At 43.3% G+C, this 17327-nt stretch overlaps 1 protein-coding gene across 1 annotated transcript in view; it reads right to left on the minus strand.

Annotated features, from left to right (window-relative positions):
• Positions 1 to 17327, minus strand: part of LOC124794922 (G-protein coupled receptor Mth2-like) — a 128506-nt gene that overhangs the window by 30287 nt on the left and 80892 nt on the right. Inside the window, exon 4 of the mRNA XM_047258631.1 lies at positions 1469 to 1547. Within this exon, the coding sequence (XP_047114587.1) occupies positions 1469 to 1547 (79 nt within the window). The remainder of the gene's footprint in view (positions 1 to 1468; positions 1548 to 17327) is intronic.

Consider the following 17327-nt stretch of genomic DNA (forward strand, 5'->3'; position numbering starts at 1 on the left):
GTTAATCTCCGCTATCTGAGAGTTTTGTCAACAGCATTTTTCATGTATTTTTAATTTATTTGTTTCGGCTACGCAATCACTCAGCCTGCACAACCTTTTTTTCGTATTTGATAATCAACTCATTTACAGTCAAGTGGCTACGTGGTACTGTTTGAGCAAGTAAAGGCACATTTTAACGGCACATTCAAGCTCGCTGACTGACCAGTACAAGACACTCTTGGCAATAATTATTATGAATTCACTAATGTCACGGTGCCATATGTACTTCTTAAAAGCGGGTTATCCTCTGTACTCTTTGTCAATTTTAATTACACAAAATTTCTCGTAGTGCACTGATCGTTATCAGTCGCACCCTACCCGACACCTACAACTCTAGTGAATATTTTAAAAGCGTTAAAATCCTTTGTGATAAATGAAATGAAAATATTTCAAAAACTCAAGTTGATATATTCCAGTGTACTCTAGATCATTACAATCCTTTTGTAAATATCTGGACTCTTGGAAAAGAAACAGAAGAGAACTGAAGCATTTGAGATGATGTGCTACAGAAGCACGTTGAAAATTAGATGTAATGATAATCGGGGAGGAGGATGGGACATGATGATAGGACATTTGTTAAGACATATGGGAATAACTTCCGTGATATTCGAGGGAGTTTTACAGGATAAAATCTGTAGAGGAATGCAGATTGTAATACATTCAGCAAACAACTCAGGATGTTGGTTGCAAGTGCACTTTGAGGTGAAAATGTTGGCAGAAGAGAGGAATTCGTAGCGGGCCGCATCAAACCAGTGATAAGCCTGATGAATCATAAATCTCTGATATGAAAGACGAAAGTTATATTAAAATTATATTATATCATAATTACTGAGCATGCCAAATGTATTAAATTTTTTTTCTCTTAGCAAAATCCTGACTGATCTGCATTTTTCAGGCTTCATCTAAGCTGTCATTGATTCCTCTATTACCTTTGAAGGACTGCTGACTGCCGGTGTAGCTACACATTTGCGGTGCTTCAATTGATCATGAAAATTAATGGAAGGGAGCAGAGGGAATCGGGCAGCGACACACATTCGACGGATACATCGGCTTCCAAAATGCTCCATTGTCTGGTGATTAGAAAAACAAATCATCTCTTCCTCATTTGGATTAAATGCTGGTTGTGATTATTTTATTCCACCTACAGAACTCGAGCCGTTTGCCTCAGAGTTGAACGCCAATGGACTAAGGTGCTTTAAGCACCTATCTAGGTTGCGGTCAAAGGAAAGACTTTCATTTGCAGAGACCAAAACCCAAAAGTGCTGGCAAAACAGACTGACACGAGAAAGGGGCTTGCCGTGGACAAACCGAAGCCAGGCTCGTAAGGCTGGCTCAAGCTTTCGCCGTAAGTGAAACGTTTACTTGTAATAATTGTGGTTATGTACGAGATGCATGTGTGTATTATGTACTTTTTAGAGCAGATACTTACATCACGTGCCACGTGGTGTCTAAGGCGAGGATGGTGAGCCAACTGAAGCTGGCCAGAAACGAGAACTGGATCAGGAACGCTGCAAAAATCAGAGAAGAAACAGAATTAGTAAGGTTGTCTTAACAACGAGGTACATTTAATTTCAAAGGTAAATTGTAGTTAATGTATTATAGAGTTTCTTTTAGTCATAGGTAGGCCTTTGATTCATCGAATTCAGTCCATTAGCTCGTTCCAGTATCTTTTAAAGCAGCTTCCCAAGTATTTTTGGAATGTGGAAATCAGTCCTCGCTAGTATTGATTTACATAGTATGTTGTGCACTGAATAGGACACTTATGAAATATATTCGTTTAATTTATCCATTAAAGAGATTTTAAATGACACATCCACACACACACACACACACACACACACACACACACACACACACACACACACGATTATCTTGCCGCAGATTATTTCACCCATTTTTGTCTGACTGCGTCAACACACACGATCGTCAGCTCGTGGGAACAACGGTCAGGAAACTGCTGCGTCGGCATCGCCAGCACCTGGCGCCCCGTCCTTTGATTTTTGCCTGTGAAGAACGTCTCGTACGTAATGTCAGTCAGCTGACCTCGTACAGGAATATATGCAACACAAATCTCCAATATTTGAAAGTGTTCGATAATTGTTGCTATCACTGTGTAACGAACGCACTGCACGCTTCGTACCAACTCTGCGAACTGCTCAGAACGGTACTTAGAGAATGAACACACAATTTTATTTTACCATCTTAGGCTACATTTTCATGTTGGATGGCACCAGAAAGTAAATACTGCTGACCGAAGTTACCTTTGCTCTGAAATTGCAAGAACAGAAACACGTTCAGAAACTGCTGGACAGGCCTGACTAACCTGGCACATTATAAGCCAAACTTTTTTAACAGAGCTTTTCGTAGGTGAGTGTCTACCGTAGTTAAATAATATGGAAAAAACATTTGTTACAGTCATCTTCAAAGAGGGAAACATTGTACATCAATGGATCAACCACACATTTCGTCCATATACGAGACACACACAAAATTAGAACATACGCAGTTAACACAGCGCACATAAACAAGCTATGCTCTGGCACAGTTAATGAAGTGCACATTTGGTGATTACTCCATACTTAATAACTGATACATGTCATTGAAAATCGAAACCGGTAGAGAATAAACGTGAACTTGTGTAGCTGATGGCACAAATATGCTTTGTCCAAAATAAATTTCGCTACCCTTGATATAGTTACAAAAGGCCAACACGATACTTTAGAAGACTGGGATCACTGTACTGAAGTTAAATGATCTGCAAGAAACCTATCATTTCTCGGTTTTTGTTGCTGGGGCCTCTAATAGTTGCAGAACCAGATTTTGTTGACTTCGTCCTATTTTTTGTTTGTTTGTGTGTGACCTGCTGTAATAGATTCCCTTTGCAGTTCTCTCACGCTATTCGCAGAAATGATTGGGGGTGGGGAGAGCGAGCGTGGATGCGCTTATTTTTGACTCTAGAGATAAGGGTCATCAGATGTTCATGTTATCACAAAGGTAATCCTGGCCACCCTCCAACAGAGGGGCCAACGTGGATGGAAGAGGCTGTGTGTCACCAAACCTGTTCTCGGCGAGAGTATACCAGTGATATCATTGAAATGGCATTACACGCTGTCTCTATAAAATGAAGAGAAACAAATGTGGTTGTTCATTTAGCGAGGGCTTAATCGGATGGCGCGTTTCAATTCACTAAATATAAACCTTCGGTTGAAGGCCAATGTGGGAAACCTGCTATAGAGATGGCAGCCGCACCTCCGCCGCAGTGACAATAGTATCTACCGTGCTATTGGTCGCCAATGATAGAGCGAGTGTGACCTGTGTGTGTCGTGGAGCGGTATTGTGAAAAGGGAAGGCAGAATTACCCACGCGCTAATGTACGAGTACAACAGTCTAGGGAAAGCCACGCACAGCAAAGGTAAGCCATCCACGGTAATGTTAGCGATGGATCCTATGCGATGCCTGAAGTAGTTACGGGGCCTTGACGACTCCTGAAACTCAGGGTGTTTGTGAAGTGCTGAAAAACGCTCCTGTCTGAGCACAGAAAGGTGAATGTGTTTCTCTTTGTAGCACTGGCAGAGAAATGGGGAACCAGTTGCCTCAATCCTCATTTCGCCTTCCTCACCAAAGATTTTTGGCATGTGAACATATTCACTCTCAACACAGAACGTTCTAAATAGTTTTCCCCAGTCTAGTGAAGCTTGCATACTCAGCATATCCCTCTCCCTGCATTGTCTGTAAGTGTCTCTACTGTCTCCTTTTTCTCCCATTGCATTTTCTACTGTGTTTCTCCCGTTGTCTTTATCACTTTCTCTCGCTCTTCCTTACCAAAGTCTCTTCCTCTGCTACTTTCACTGTGTATCCCAATGGCATTGTTTTATCTCATTGTTTCTCTCTCCCATTCCACTGTCTATCTCGCTTACATTCTGCTGCCTCTCTCTTTAGCCTCTCCACACATGTCTTCGCAGATACTCTGCTAGTGTTTTTGACATCTAGACCGGGAAACTTCAGCACATTGTCATAGGGATGGGGAAAGTGGGCAAATTTTTTCGTGCTAAAGTTCGCCAGTCTATGGGGCCCAGCACGCCCCCCGCCCCCCACCCCCCTCACCCTCCTCATGCCAATGTATGTTCACTCGCATCTCATTCATTTCCACTGTCTCCTCTCTGTCTTGCTCCCACTGCTACTATCGTCATATATATATATATATATATATATATATATATATATATATATATATATATATATATATATATATATATATATATATATATATATATATATATCTCTGGTGGTGTGGGCGGCGAGTGGAGAGTGCGGCGAGACTCTATAGACACATTGAGTAATCAGCACGAAGAGAAAGGCTGGGTGCTCTCCCTGGGGTAATGGAAAGCGGATTCTACGTAGCGGAAGGTGAGGTGTCAGTGGCATTCTCTGTAGTTATTTTACGGGTGGGAGGAAGGACTTATGTAGGGTAGAAGACTGGAGGACCCGTAAAGACATTACACTTCATTTTGAGTGAAGGTCTAGAGCCGGATATTTTTTAAATTTATACTGGTGTGTCCTGTTTAATAATTGGTCTTTTCTGTTTATGTTATTCACTCATTTTGTGTAGTCGCAGTATTCTCGAGCGTGCGCCGTACGCTTTGTACTGAGTAGAATTAAAGTAACACTTTCCTGCCCACTTACATTTATACTAACTAGATTAGCGCCCGCTGTTTCACTCTTAGACTGTATGGGCTGCGGTGATTTTTGTTTTTATTTAATGTAATCTTTATGTTGTTCACGAATTGGAACACCTAAGTGTTTCACGCTAACCCATGTAAGCAAGGACTTTTTCGAATGTACTTCTGACCAAAAAGCGATTCTGGTAGCTGGAGTCCAAAGTTTTTGTTAATCATGCCTGTTGCGTTCTTGTGGAGTCATTTCCATAGCAACTTTCATCCCCTAGCAAATATCTCTTTATATCTAACTGAGGAGAGAAACCTAATCTTCCGAAATTTAGCTTTAAAGTTTTTTAATGTAACAATACTTTCTTAAAAATTTTCATACCCTATTGCACTCCCTTAGGGGCTGAATTTCCAGAAACACGTACTTTTTTAAAATTTCTAACCGAGAAGTCAAATACCAGTTGCCATAGATGTAGACTTAAAAATCATTTAGTAGATTTTCGTAATTATTTTCAAGAAAGCTTTCACCCACTATTTAGCCCCATAGGACTAAATTTTCAAAAATGCTTATTCACTTCTTTATTTCTGACCGAGAAACAGAATACCAATATCGTAGGTCTAGCTTCAAAACTGCCTGAAAACAACAGTTTTTCGAAACAATGCCTCATCCCCATTTCACCCCCTTAGGGTTGGAATTTTGAAAAATTCCTTCTTAAAAGACGCCTACAGTGCTGGAGATTACTGTACCAACAGCACATTAATGCGCACTACCGACTGAACAGTCTTTTTCTCGAACGAAGACGTCTTGTCTAGAACCACAGTTTGTCTTAGATTCGTCTAGACACGTGGCAATGCAGTGGAAGTCAGCAGCACTGTGGAGTCTTGGAGTGGTCCTCTGTAACGTCTAGCAGGAGACACTTGGCGTCTGCTTCCTCTACTTGAAGTAGGTAACCGTTGTGAGCGCGTCATGAGTGTGTTGTTTGCTCAGCATAAGGGCGAGGAATGGAATTGAACGGAAACTATAATTTAATAGCTCCCGGTACACAGTCTATGTCCCTAAAATAGGACTACAGAAGAAGTCCGGCTTCCCTTTCCCGTCTGACCGATTACCACCCACCACCTATACTCAGCTCAATTTGCAGAACAGACAAAGAAACACAAGAAAAACAGCTAAAGTAATGCCTACCTCTACCCTAACTGAGGAATTAAAGTCTCATCGGAGCACACAGCAAGTTACTCGGGAACCATAGAAACCGCTTTTCATCCCGGCGCCCTCATGCAACTTATTACTAACAAAGAAAGGCCTAACATGAATCTAGTTAAGTTGGTAAGATCAGGATAAAAATTAGGCCAACACACGACAGCTATCTACCCTTACAACAGCACGCCACTATATGTGAGTGAAACACAGTACCCGGACCACTTCGAACTGAAACCACTCCCACTCCCCCCCCCCCCCTCCTCCGGCTACAAAAAAGGGAAAACTTCCCAACAATTGTGAGGCCAATATCGGTAAATAATAAGAAACGTACCATCAAATTTTCATCTGCAGCGGAGCCTAGGTCATTTATAGACGAGGGTTGGAACTTAAATAGTGGCAACTATTTATTCACCACCGATACAAAAGAGTTACATGTTTGCGTCTATTACTGTCCTTCAAAGTAGTCACCAGCGTTGTGTAGAACCCGATGCCAGCGATGTGGAAGGCGTAGTATACCGTTAGTAGAGCCTGTTCTGTTGCTGGTGTGAATCGAGCGGTCTAAAGTTGTGGTGATTATCCTGCACGACTGTGATGGTGTTATCCTAACGCATTAGGTTCCTCCACGGCAGACTGTCAGTGCACAGTATTACTGTTCATTTTTGGAGCATCACCTGCGAACAGCTGTGCGAAAGAAGCAGCGACACTTTCTGCGCAACCAACCCATCATTTTGCACGACAATGCGCGGGCGCATACAGCGCAAGCTGTGGCTGCTCTGTTCGGTCGATGTGTGTGATGTCCTTCGTTAGTTAGGTTTAAGTAGTTCTAAGTTTTAGGGGACTGATGACCTCGGATGTTAAGTCCCACAGTGCTCAGAGCCATTTTTTTCCGGTCGATGGGACTGGGAAGTACTGTATCATCCACCATACTCCCCGGACTTAAGTCCTTGCGACTTTGATTTGATTCTTAAGATGAAGAAACCACTTCGTGCCACTCGCTTCAGAACTGTCCCAGAGATTCGACAGGCAGTAGACCACTCCATTCGCACCATCAACAGAACAAACTCTGCTAACGGTATACTACGCCTCCACATCGCAGGCAACGGATTGTATACAACACTGGTGACTACTTTGAAGGACATTAACAGATGCAACATTTAACTCTTTTGTATCATTGTGAATAAATAGTTGCCACTATTTAACTTACAATCCTCTTACACTGTGAAAAGTAATGGTCGTGTAATATTCCCCATGGACACCCCCGACGTTGTTTTTGCGTCTGAATACTTTTCTCCGTTCAGAATGATTTTCTATGTTCTGCTTGCTAGAAACTCTTCAATCACAAAATGTGTTCTGATATTCCGTTCGCTCGCAATTTGTTCATTATGCGGCAGCGCGGAACGGTATCTAATGTCTCTCGGAGGACAAGGAACACAGCATCTATCTGGGTGCCAGTATGTGTTGCTTTCCAGACCACTCTGACGAAAAGAGCGGTTTGGGTTTCCACGAGCGTTGTTTTCTGAACCCCTGTTGGTTCCTAATGAGATTTTCGGCCTCCAGAGATGTCGTAATACATGAGTATAAAATATGTTAGAGAATTATACATTAGACCGACATCAGATATTTAGGTCTATAGTTTTGTTCGACGACCCTTCTCGGTAACAGGGGTGAACTTCTCTTTCTTTCCAATCAGGAACACTTCGCTCCCCCAAGGACCTATGGTACAATGCTGCTAGAAGAGAGGCTAGTTCTTCCGCATACTCTGCAGCACATAAGTGGTATCTCGTGAGGTCCAGCCGCCTTCCATTTGTTGAGCGATTTCAGCTGCTTTCTTATCCTATGATCAACTATTTGGATGTCACTTGTTTTGTCACTGGTGCGACGATTTAAAGGAGGTACTTCAATGCAATCTCCCTCTGGGAAACAGTTCTGGAAAAATACGTTTACTGTTTTGGCCTTTTCTGTGTCGTCCTCCGTTTCACTGCCATTACGATCCGTGTCTGGATAGATGGCTTCGATCCGCTTATTGATTTAACGTAAGATGAAAACTTCTTTGCATTTTCTATCAAGTCAGTAGACAATTTTACCTTTAATTTATTTTACGCTTCACTCATGGCTCTCCCTACGCCAATTTTGAATTCGTTTAACTTCTGTTTATGAGGCTTTAGCTACATTTGAATTTGTAGTGAAGCTGTTTTCGAAACAGTTTCCTAACATGGCTGTCTAACCACGGCGGCTATTTTCCAGCCCTCACAATTTTGGTCGGCACATACCTATCTAAATCGTATTGTACAATGATCTTTAACTTTGTTCATTGATACTCAACGTTTGTAGTGCTGGAGATGAAATTTTCGCGCTGTCCGCTCATGTAATCTGGAATAGTTTCTTGTCGCTCTTGCTAAGCAGAAACATCTACCTGCCTTTCTTTGTGTTACTGTTTACAACCGTATTCAGTGATGCTGTAGCGGCCTTGTGATCGCTGATTCCCTGTCCAGCGTCAACTGAGACGGAAGTTGGAGTTTGTCACTAGCAAGTTTAAGCTGTTGTCCTCACGAATCCATTCCGTAATTAAGTGCTGAAGATAATTTTCGGATAAAGCACTTAGAACAATATCTCCTGATTCTCTGTCCCTACCACTCTTCAATAGCTGATACGATAACATCTCCACCTAAAACTAACATTACAAGGAAATTTATGCGAAATGTTCTCCCAGTTTCCGCTAAACTGTTCCGCCACTACTGTTGCTGAGGCAGAGTGTCTATAACAGCCTCCGGTGAGATGTTTGATCCGTCTTGAACACTTTTTTCACCCATTCGGAAGCTGTGCCAATCTCACTAATATGCTATCATTTTTTATGCCTATAAACACGGCACCACCAGCATTCAACCTGTCTTTGCGATATATTTTCCAGTGGGAATTTAGAATTTCACTGCTACTGACATGTACTTTCAGCCAGCTTTCCGTCTCTAGTACTTACCGTTTGTAAGCGAGATTAGCTCCGGTACCTTTACACAGACGCTTCTGTAGTAAATTAATACTATGTTAATATTTTCTTCCTTCGATCTGCTGTGATGAATGCTACTGTGGACTCGGAGGGCATCTTTTCGGACCTGTGGAGGTATTTCTCTATCCGAAAAATCTCAGACGTGCACGCCTCACGTAATACGCTACTAGGATGTCTTCCTACGTGTAGTGCACACCTGGCTTATTAATGGGAACCCTAAAATTTACGTCCGATACCGTCGCAGAATTGTCTGAGCGTCTAGTTTAGACTTGTCACTGCTCGAAACCAGATGACCACGGTCGGTTCTGGGAACGATGCTGCAAAACGATAGCTCTGCTTCCACCATGTGAGTGTAACTGCCTTCACCAAATCCGTCAGCCGCCTGTAGGGATCGGGAAGGGCCTCTGAACCCAGGCGGCAGGCGTCATTCGTGCCTACATGAGCCACGATTTGCAGCCAAGTGCACCTAGTGCACTCAATCGCTGCCGGCAGAGTCATCTCCACATCTCGGACGAGACCCCCTGGCAAGCAGAGTGGATACTGGGTTCCTTTACCAATCTTCCCGTGTTTTACTGAGGAACTCCATTGTTCGCCTAACACGGAAGCTCCCAATGACAAGCTGTCCCACCCTCTGCGGTTGTCCGAACCTCTCACGAAGATCGGTCGCAGCCCCATCGGCTGAGGCGTCCTATAATGGCTCAGACATACTTTCAGCAGCGGGGAATACCTCTGACGGGTTTGTAAGACTTAAGGGGACAGGTGTGGGCCGGTACCTACTTTCGCCTTGAGATTCGCAATCTACCATAGTTCGCCAGTCACCATCGGTTAAGTGTCGGCTGGTCCGGATGTGTCAATCTGAAGACGGAACAGCATCGAGGAACCAAGGCGGCTCTATAAGCTCCTGGGGTGCCAATGCATTCGCCACGGCTGCCCCAACGCCACTGTAGCCCAGGTCGCCAGTCTGAAGCCTGTCGACTTTGGCCAACACAGCTTCCAGCTGTTTACGGGCGTTGGCCAATTTCACCTACATCCGCACACAACGGACGCAGTCGCTCTTCACCTTTAATCAGTTACTGTTTGAACCACGGGAAATGTAACCCTACCCCAGGAAAATTAACTCACTTAGCGATATTATCAACAAAAACTACGTTAATTCTTAAAGCAAAAATAAATAGCACTATTAAAAAGAGCTAAATTATCAGATGCATTCACTTCTACTCGAATACCTCTAAACTAAACAATGTACAAAATCGGAGTACAACGGATAAGCTGCCACTGGCTCCGATTTGCCCAGCCTCATGTGTAAATAATTACATATGTATACCTATGTTAATATCGAAGTCTGATATCTCAGGAAAGTCGAAGTTAGTCAGCTTTACAGCTCACTGTATAGTGAACGTAAATTAGCGTACTGCTATGTAACTTCAGCACATCATCGAATTCCCTTTCAAGGTAGGTAGGTTACGCTTCAGTAAAATTGACTGTCTTTGGGTGGCAGACTCATCGACATTAGACTCTGAAAGTTGTTGGTAGTGAGTATTCACTGATGTGAAGCGGAAACAGTATCTTTTGGTGCCATGGTCAGCCGAAACAAAAAGATTTAGATTAGATTTGAGAGGCATGACAATTGTCAGCAAAAGCGGGTCTATTGCGTAGCGCACATCTAGGTAGCTACACAACAATCCGTCACAAGACACTTCTCTCCTGCTACTGAAAGGAGTTTAGTTGTGACAGATAGTACGTGCTTTTATCTGTTGTTCGTGAGGTCTCTAAGCGGCAAGGAGCGAAAAAAATATTCTCAAAGTTAACTGATATAAAAAAAACATCTGGAGTCCAGCACTCTCCGTCACGATTTTGGCTGCAATTCAACAAGAGAAGTAAGGAGACGCAGTAGTTAATACTGTCAACCGGTATTGGGCTGGAGTGGCGTTCAGATCTGTCCATTCTACGGAAACATCAGCAAAAACTAGGTAATGTAAATTACCTACTGGCAAATGCCACGATTCCCCAAAGAAAGCATTGAACCAGCGCATTGTGTCTAATGAATGGTCTCTACGCCAAAGAAGAAAAGTGTAGACTTCTATCTTCTTTCTGGAAACTCTGCATTACTTCAGCTGAAGATCTTTCTGGGTTCCGATTAAAATGAGCAAAGACAGCACATGAATAATCGAGAGATCCTGCATTTTTTGAACTGTCATTCAATATTGTTTATTAGGTTCAAAAAGAACGCTCATAACATAGTAACAGCAAACACTGTTTACCTGAAAATATCAATACGTAACAAGACAAACACTAAAAACAACTATTAAGTAGTCCAGGATTTGATCGTCACGGAAGCAACACTGAAAGCAACGGATGAAACTTAGTTGACAATTTTCCTTAAACTTGTGGTTTTTCTTTAGGTGAACCAGGTCATTAGAACCAAAACACTAACAAATGGATATAGGGAAGACATGGACTGACGTCATTGGAAGACCGATTGACTGGTCTACGCTTTCTTAGAAAACTATTACTCGAGATTTCAGTGAAGGATGGAAAGCTATTGACTTTTCATACCGACACACTACAGTGTGGCTTTAAGGACAATGCAGAATCCCCAGCATCGTATGAACTTTGCCAAAAAGTAAGATGTTAGTGGATGTTATTTAGTGTTACGTCCATTGGATCCAAAGATCATGGGTTCCACAGCTATGAATGGTGGCTTGAACAGTGTAGCCTATTTTTATGGATGAGTGTAGAATGAGATGGAAAGGACAAATTCTGGGTAGATATGTGACTTTATTCTCTGTAACACAACTGAGGAGACAGTCGATCTTGAAACCGTCTACCCAATGTATTGCGACCAGTATCATCTGCAGTATCTCTTCTACACACTGAGAAGAGGTATTAAATTTAGCTCAGGACTTTGGCGAAAACTGATAACTATGAACTACTTCACTTTCTTGTTTTCATTTGCTGACAAAATTACTAATAAATTTTATTACACCGCCACGTTTCAGAAGAAAGGCAGGACACTTAGAAGATGCAACAAGTCCACTAAAGAGACAGCGTACACTACACTCGTTCGTCCTCTGTTAGAATATTGCTGAGCAGTGTGGGATCCTTACCAGGTGGGATTGACGGAGGACATCGAAAGAGTGCAAGAAAGGGCAGCTCGTTTTGTATTATCACGTAATAGGGGGGAGAGTGTGGCAGGTATGATACGCGAGTTGGAATGGAAGTCATTAAAGCAAAGACATTTTTCGTCGCGGCGAGATCTATTTACGAAATTTCAGTCACCAACTTCCTCTTCCGAATGCGAAAATATTTTGTTGAGCCCAACCTACATAGGTAGGAATGATCATCAAAATAAAATAAGAGAAATCAGAGCTCGAACAGAAAGGTTAAGGTGTGTTTTTCCCGCGCACTGTTCGGGAGTGGAATGGTAGAGAGATAGTATGATTGTGGTTCGATGAACCCTCTGCCAAGCACTTAAATGTGAATTGCAGAGTATTCATGGAAGCGGAAGCACAAGCCACTTACCATGAGGCTCAGCTGACTCATTGCTTGAAAGATGCTATGAATTTTCCATATGCTTCTTGAATATAATAGAAATTCCTACTAGACCTAATAGAATCCAGTGTCGTTCAAAACATGTGCTGCAATCAAGATTTATTTTAAATTTCTTCATTCAGTGCAGGAACAGGTTTGTCCTCCAAGCCCTCTCCTTCCACTAAGGTTTAACTAAAATAAAATCATCACAGGGCTTCTTAACTCTGTGGTAATTGACAGTTTAAGATCTTTGGTTTCCATATCCTTATTCTGGTAAAAAATTTGTTCCGTCGCTTTGCTGTTTTAAATCTTAGCCTACTTCTCTGAGACATCTACGTTTACCTCTGAGCTCCCTACGATATGATTACCGTTCTGTATCCAAATAACGAGAGAGAATCATATTATTGGAACACAGATGTGTTTGGGAGTCGTTGGTCCCAAATGTAGACGTAGCTACAGACGCGGATTAACCATGGTAGTAAGCTGGGTCAGAGATAACGGCACAGGTAGTTAACTTGTCCAACATGACCTTAAATGAGCTTCCCTGAGACGCCCACTTCTCACCTTGGCAAATTATTTTCTTTTTTGTTAGACCATTCGACTGTTATTCTGGTTTGGACAGAAGAGAGAGTGTTAACGTCTAACAGAAACGACCGCAAATAATGTATGAAGTATGTCCTCTGTCCAGTGCTGCTTTTAACCAAGGAATGGTGTAAAAATCTGGCAGAAAGGTAGCACACGTCTGAATGATGCCCATCATTCAGATTTAATGGAAAACAACAGTTTAAGAAGATGACAGTATGAGTAAGATAGGAAATTTATAAGAGACTTCAGAATAACAGGGTAGAATTTATACAGTACTCTTTTCCCCTTGCATAAGAGCGGGAGCAGTATAGATATGACATACGCCGAGAGAACAATGGCAAATAAACTTAGACTTGACCTTCTGAAAAAAGTCATAAAGTGTGTTTCATAAGCACCAACGTCTTTTAAGTGTTTAGACCGAGCGACTATAGTTCGTACTACTGTGAGCAGTAATTTCTTCACGATAAATTTAAGTCCAGAGCATTAAGGGATTAAAAGCAACTTTATCGATTTAATAGCGATCTATAGATCGAAGCCCTTCAAAGAAAACTAATACTGCGGTTACGAGTTCGTTATTTAATTATGACGAAATTTCGCCTCAGGTATACTTTTACATTTGTATGTGTTATATCCTTAACTGGTTCAATAATAACCTTTCAGTTTACTCAGTTAAGATCACCATCACTGTCCAGCTAGCTAACGTGCTAAGTATGTCTTCGTTAGAGCCTAATAACCATGAGAGGGTAGCCTACTTGGAATACAAGAGTGGGAAAAAACGGAAAATCTGATCAGTTTCCGTTAGAGATTATGGGCTGGACTTATTTCCAACTGCCGCTATAAAATATTTTGTGGATACTACGTAAATCATTTGCCATTGACACCGCAAAAGGAAAGGAAGACAAAAGAAACTAAAGATTACGGTTTCACATCCTGTGAGGAATCAAGTCAACACTCGCTCGGATTGGGGAATGATGAGAAGAAAATCTGCAGTGTCTTTCACACCTGAGGAAAAATTTAAATTGGGATGGCTGCACCAGGACTGAACCGACGTCCTCTCAACTAACAGTCTAATGCCTTATCATTGCGCCACCTCACTTTGTTGACACTAAAGTTTGCCTTTCTGACACCCTCCTGCTACTTCTAGGATCTATGTTAATGATATTAGTTGGTACCTTACTTTTTACTATTTATTCGCAGTATTAGGCTACTAAGTGTGATCTACCAGGGTAGCTGAGAGCGTTCACGCGCTGCTTCCTGGACTCGGGTAGGCGCGCCAGCCCCAGACGAATCCGCCTGGCGGATTAACGACGAGCGCCGATATGCCGGCCAGCCTGGATGTGGTTTTAGGCGGTTTTCCACATCCCACTAAGTGAATACCAGACTGGTCCGCACGTTCCGTCTCAGTTACACAGCTCGCGGACATCTGAACATATTCGCACGATTCCATGGAATACACTAGATGCAGACAGTTGGGGTACACTAATTCCTTCCCAGTGGGTATGGGGTAGTGACAGAAAGGGCATCTGGCCACTCCTTAACACTACATGCCACATCCGATTAACCAGCAGACCCAAGTCGGGACTGGTGCTTGGAAAGAGAAATTAGTCTACTAAGTTTCCTCATTTTATTAAATGGAAGTTTTCACACAGTATGAGGTCCATCACATATGAAGTGAAGTGTCCGTGATGGACATTGTTCAGTTTATGTATTTATGTTCCAGATTATTGGGGGAGACATTTTGTACTGGCGTCGTGGAAAGTAAATAATGAATAAACTGTTTTCGGTCTTCAATTCGGCCCAATTCGTAGATACATTACTTGGTCTTAATTATCCAGGCACCTATTAGTGGACGCTAATGTAACGTGTGACTGACCGCTCTTCGCTTTTATGATGGCCGCGGCGGGACCATGGATTGGATTCATTGAAAAGCAATCGCCATAAGCATTAAGACGTTTATCCCACTGAGAGACATGACGATAAATTCCTGTTCCGCAGAAAACGGTCGGCCATTGACAGATCCACAACCGCTTCCACTCTTGCACCTCCTCGTCCGACTGAAACCGACGTCCGTGCCTGTTTTTCTTCAGGACGCCAAATCGCTGAAGTGTAGCTTTCGTCTGAGTGGCAGCATGGGGGAGTGGGTTATCGTGCAGCAGGACGATTCCGTCCGACAGCACCCCGACAGCCCAAGGGCAGAGGGCAAAGGGCAAAGCCAACGGTTAAAACTTATCACATTTCCCCCACCAAAGAAATCGAGAGCTGTTCGCAGAAGTTCCGGTAAGGTCATGATGAACTCCTTCGACTGCAGGGTCCTCTATTCGTCGAGTTCTTCGGCTGTGGAATGCGCAGCGCTATGAAGACACTTTGCAGTATCTGCGACTCTCCATAAAGTCAAAACGCCAAGGAATGCTGTTTGACGGAATCTTCCTCGTGCAGGAGTCTATTAGTGAAAACTCTATCAAAATCCGTACAGCAGTTCCTGAGATTGGCCCTCACATACATACAGGAAAGCGGCAGGGGCTTCTAATAAATCGTATGTATATACAAGGCTTGGATAAAAAGCAGTGGGAACACCGCCGTAATGTGAAGGATGTACGTCACACAACACTCTTGCTGTCTGCGACGGCTGTATTTGAGTCAGCTGCTGTGTGTAGTGTCAAAGTGCGCAAACCAGTTCAAGCGCACTACCAGTATGTTTAAGATACACAACTTGCGTGGATAAAGTTTGAAGTGGCATGTGGTCAGAGCGCACAACAGTGTTTCCCTTTCGCACTACATCCCATCATCCTTCATGACAATGCACGATGCCACACGGCGAAACACGTGCAGGAATTCCTGCGTACGCGGGGATGAGGGATACCGGAACATCCACCGTATTCATCCGATATGAGTCCGTGCGATAAGGACCTGTTCGCCAAAATGGAGGCACCTCTTCGTGGCACCAGCTACAACACAAGAGAAGACAACTGTGCTACAGGGCACTCCTTCCAAGACATCGACAGAGACGGATGCGCTGACGGTGTACGACACCTTTCATCCCTGTGGAGGGAGGTGATCGAGATATAGGATGACTATTACGCTGAGGGCAAGTTATACAGTGAACGTCTGTGAGTGACGTCTGGTATGAATTATAGCTTTGTTGCCAATACTTGTTATCCATCTCATGTATAATCGTCATATCCAACCGTTGTATGCGTAGCGGCAATGCTGCGAGTCCTCTTTTACAATCGCAAACTCCTATACTATATAGATCTTCTGTTCCCGTTGATATACAGGGTGAAAAGTGTTTAAACCGACAAACTCTGGGAGGCTGTAGTGGACATCAAAACAAATATTTTTCCCTAATGTCATTTTTTCCTACGAGGAGTATTTAAACCCGTAGAGGAACAGTTCTCTGGCGACAAATTAATTAAAGCAACAAAAAAGTCCAGAGGGGACGTATCTGGGGATCAAGAAGGCCATGGTACAGGACCACCTCTGCCAATCCACGTTTCTGGGAACTGTCGGTCCAGGAATCTACGCACACGACGACTGAAATGTGCCGGCGCCCCGTCATGTTGGAACCACATGCGTTGTCTTGTAGGGAGCGGGACGTTTTCCAGCAATTCTGGCAATGCTCTGGCGAGAAAATTGTAATAGTGCCTGCCATTTAATGGCCTAGGTAGCAGATACGGCCCAATTAAACAGTCCCCAACAACACCGAACCACACATTAACGAAGAACCGCACTTGATGAGCGCTAGTAACTGTGGCATGTGGGTTATCCTCACTCCAAACATGCGAATTGTGGATGTTGAAGACTCCATCACGCCCGAACGTTGCTTCATCGGTAAACAACACAGAGGATGGAAATGTATGATGGATTTCACAGTGTCCCAGGTACCACTGCGAAAACTGTGCTCTGGGTGGCTAATCAACTGGTTCCAGGTTGTGGACACGCTGTAAGTGAAGTGGACGTAACAACTGCTCTCGAAGGACTGTTTTTACATTCGTCTGATTCGTCCCCATGTTACGTGCAGTTGCACGAGTGCTGATTGAAGGATCCCGCTCCACATGCTGCAAGACAGCTTCCTCAAATTGCAACGTTCTTACCGTGCGACAGCGTCCGTGTCCAAGTAATCTGTTAAATGACTCGGTATCTCGCAGACGTTGGTACACAGCAGCAAAGGTCGCATGATGCGGGATATGGCGATTAAACCCGCTGTGCAGCTCGACCGTTGTGGTGCGCTACGTACAGTGTGTAAACTTTTAGATGGCAGACCTCTCCCTAGTCCTGAATCGGTGGAAGTCGGTAAACGTCGGGAGGC

This window comes from Schistocerca piceifrons, chromosome 1, assembly GCF_021461385.2.
Source record: "Schistocerca piceifrons isolate TAMUIC-IGC-003096 chromosome 1, iqSchPice1.1, whole genome shotgun sequence".
NCBI lineage: Eukaryota > Metazoa > Arthropoda > Insecta > Orthoptera > Acrididae > Schistocerca > Schistocerca piceifrons.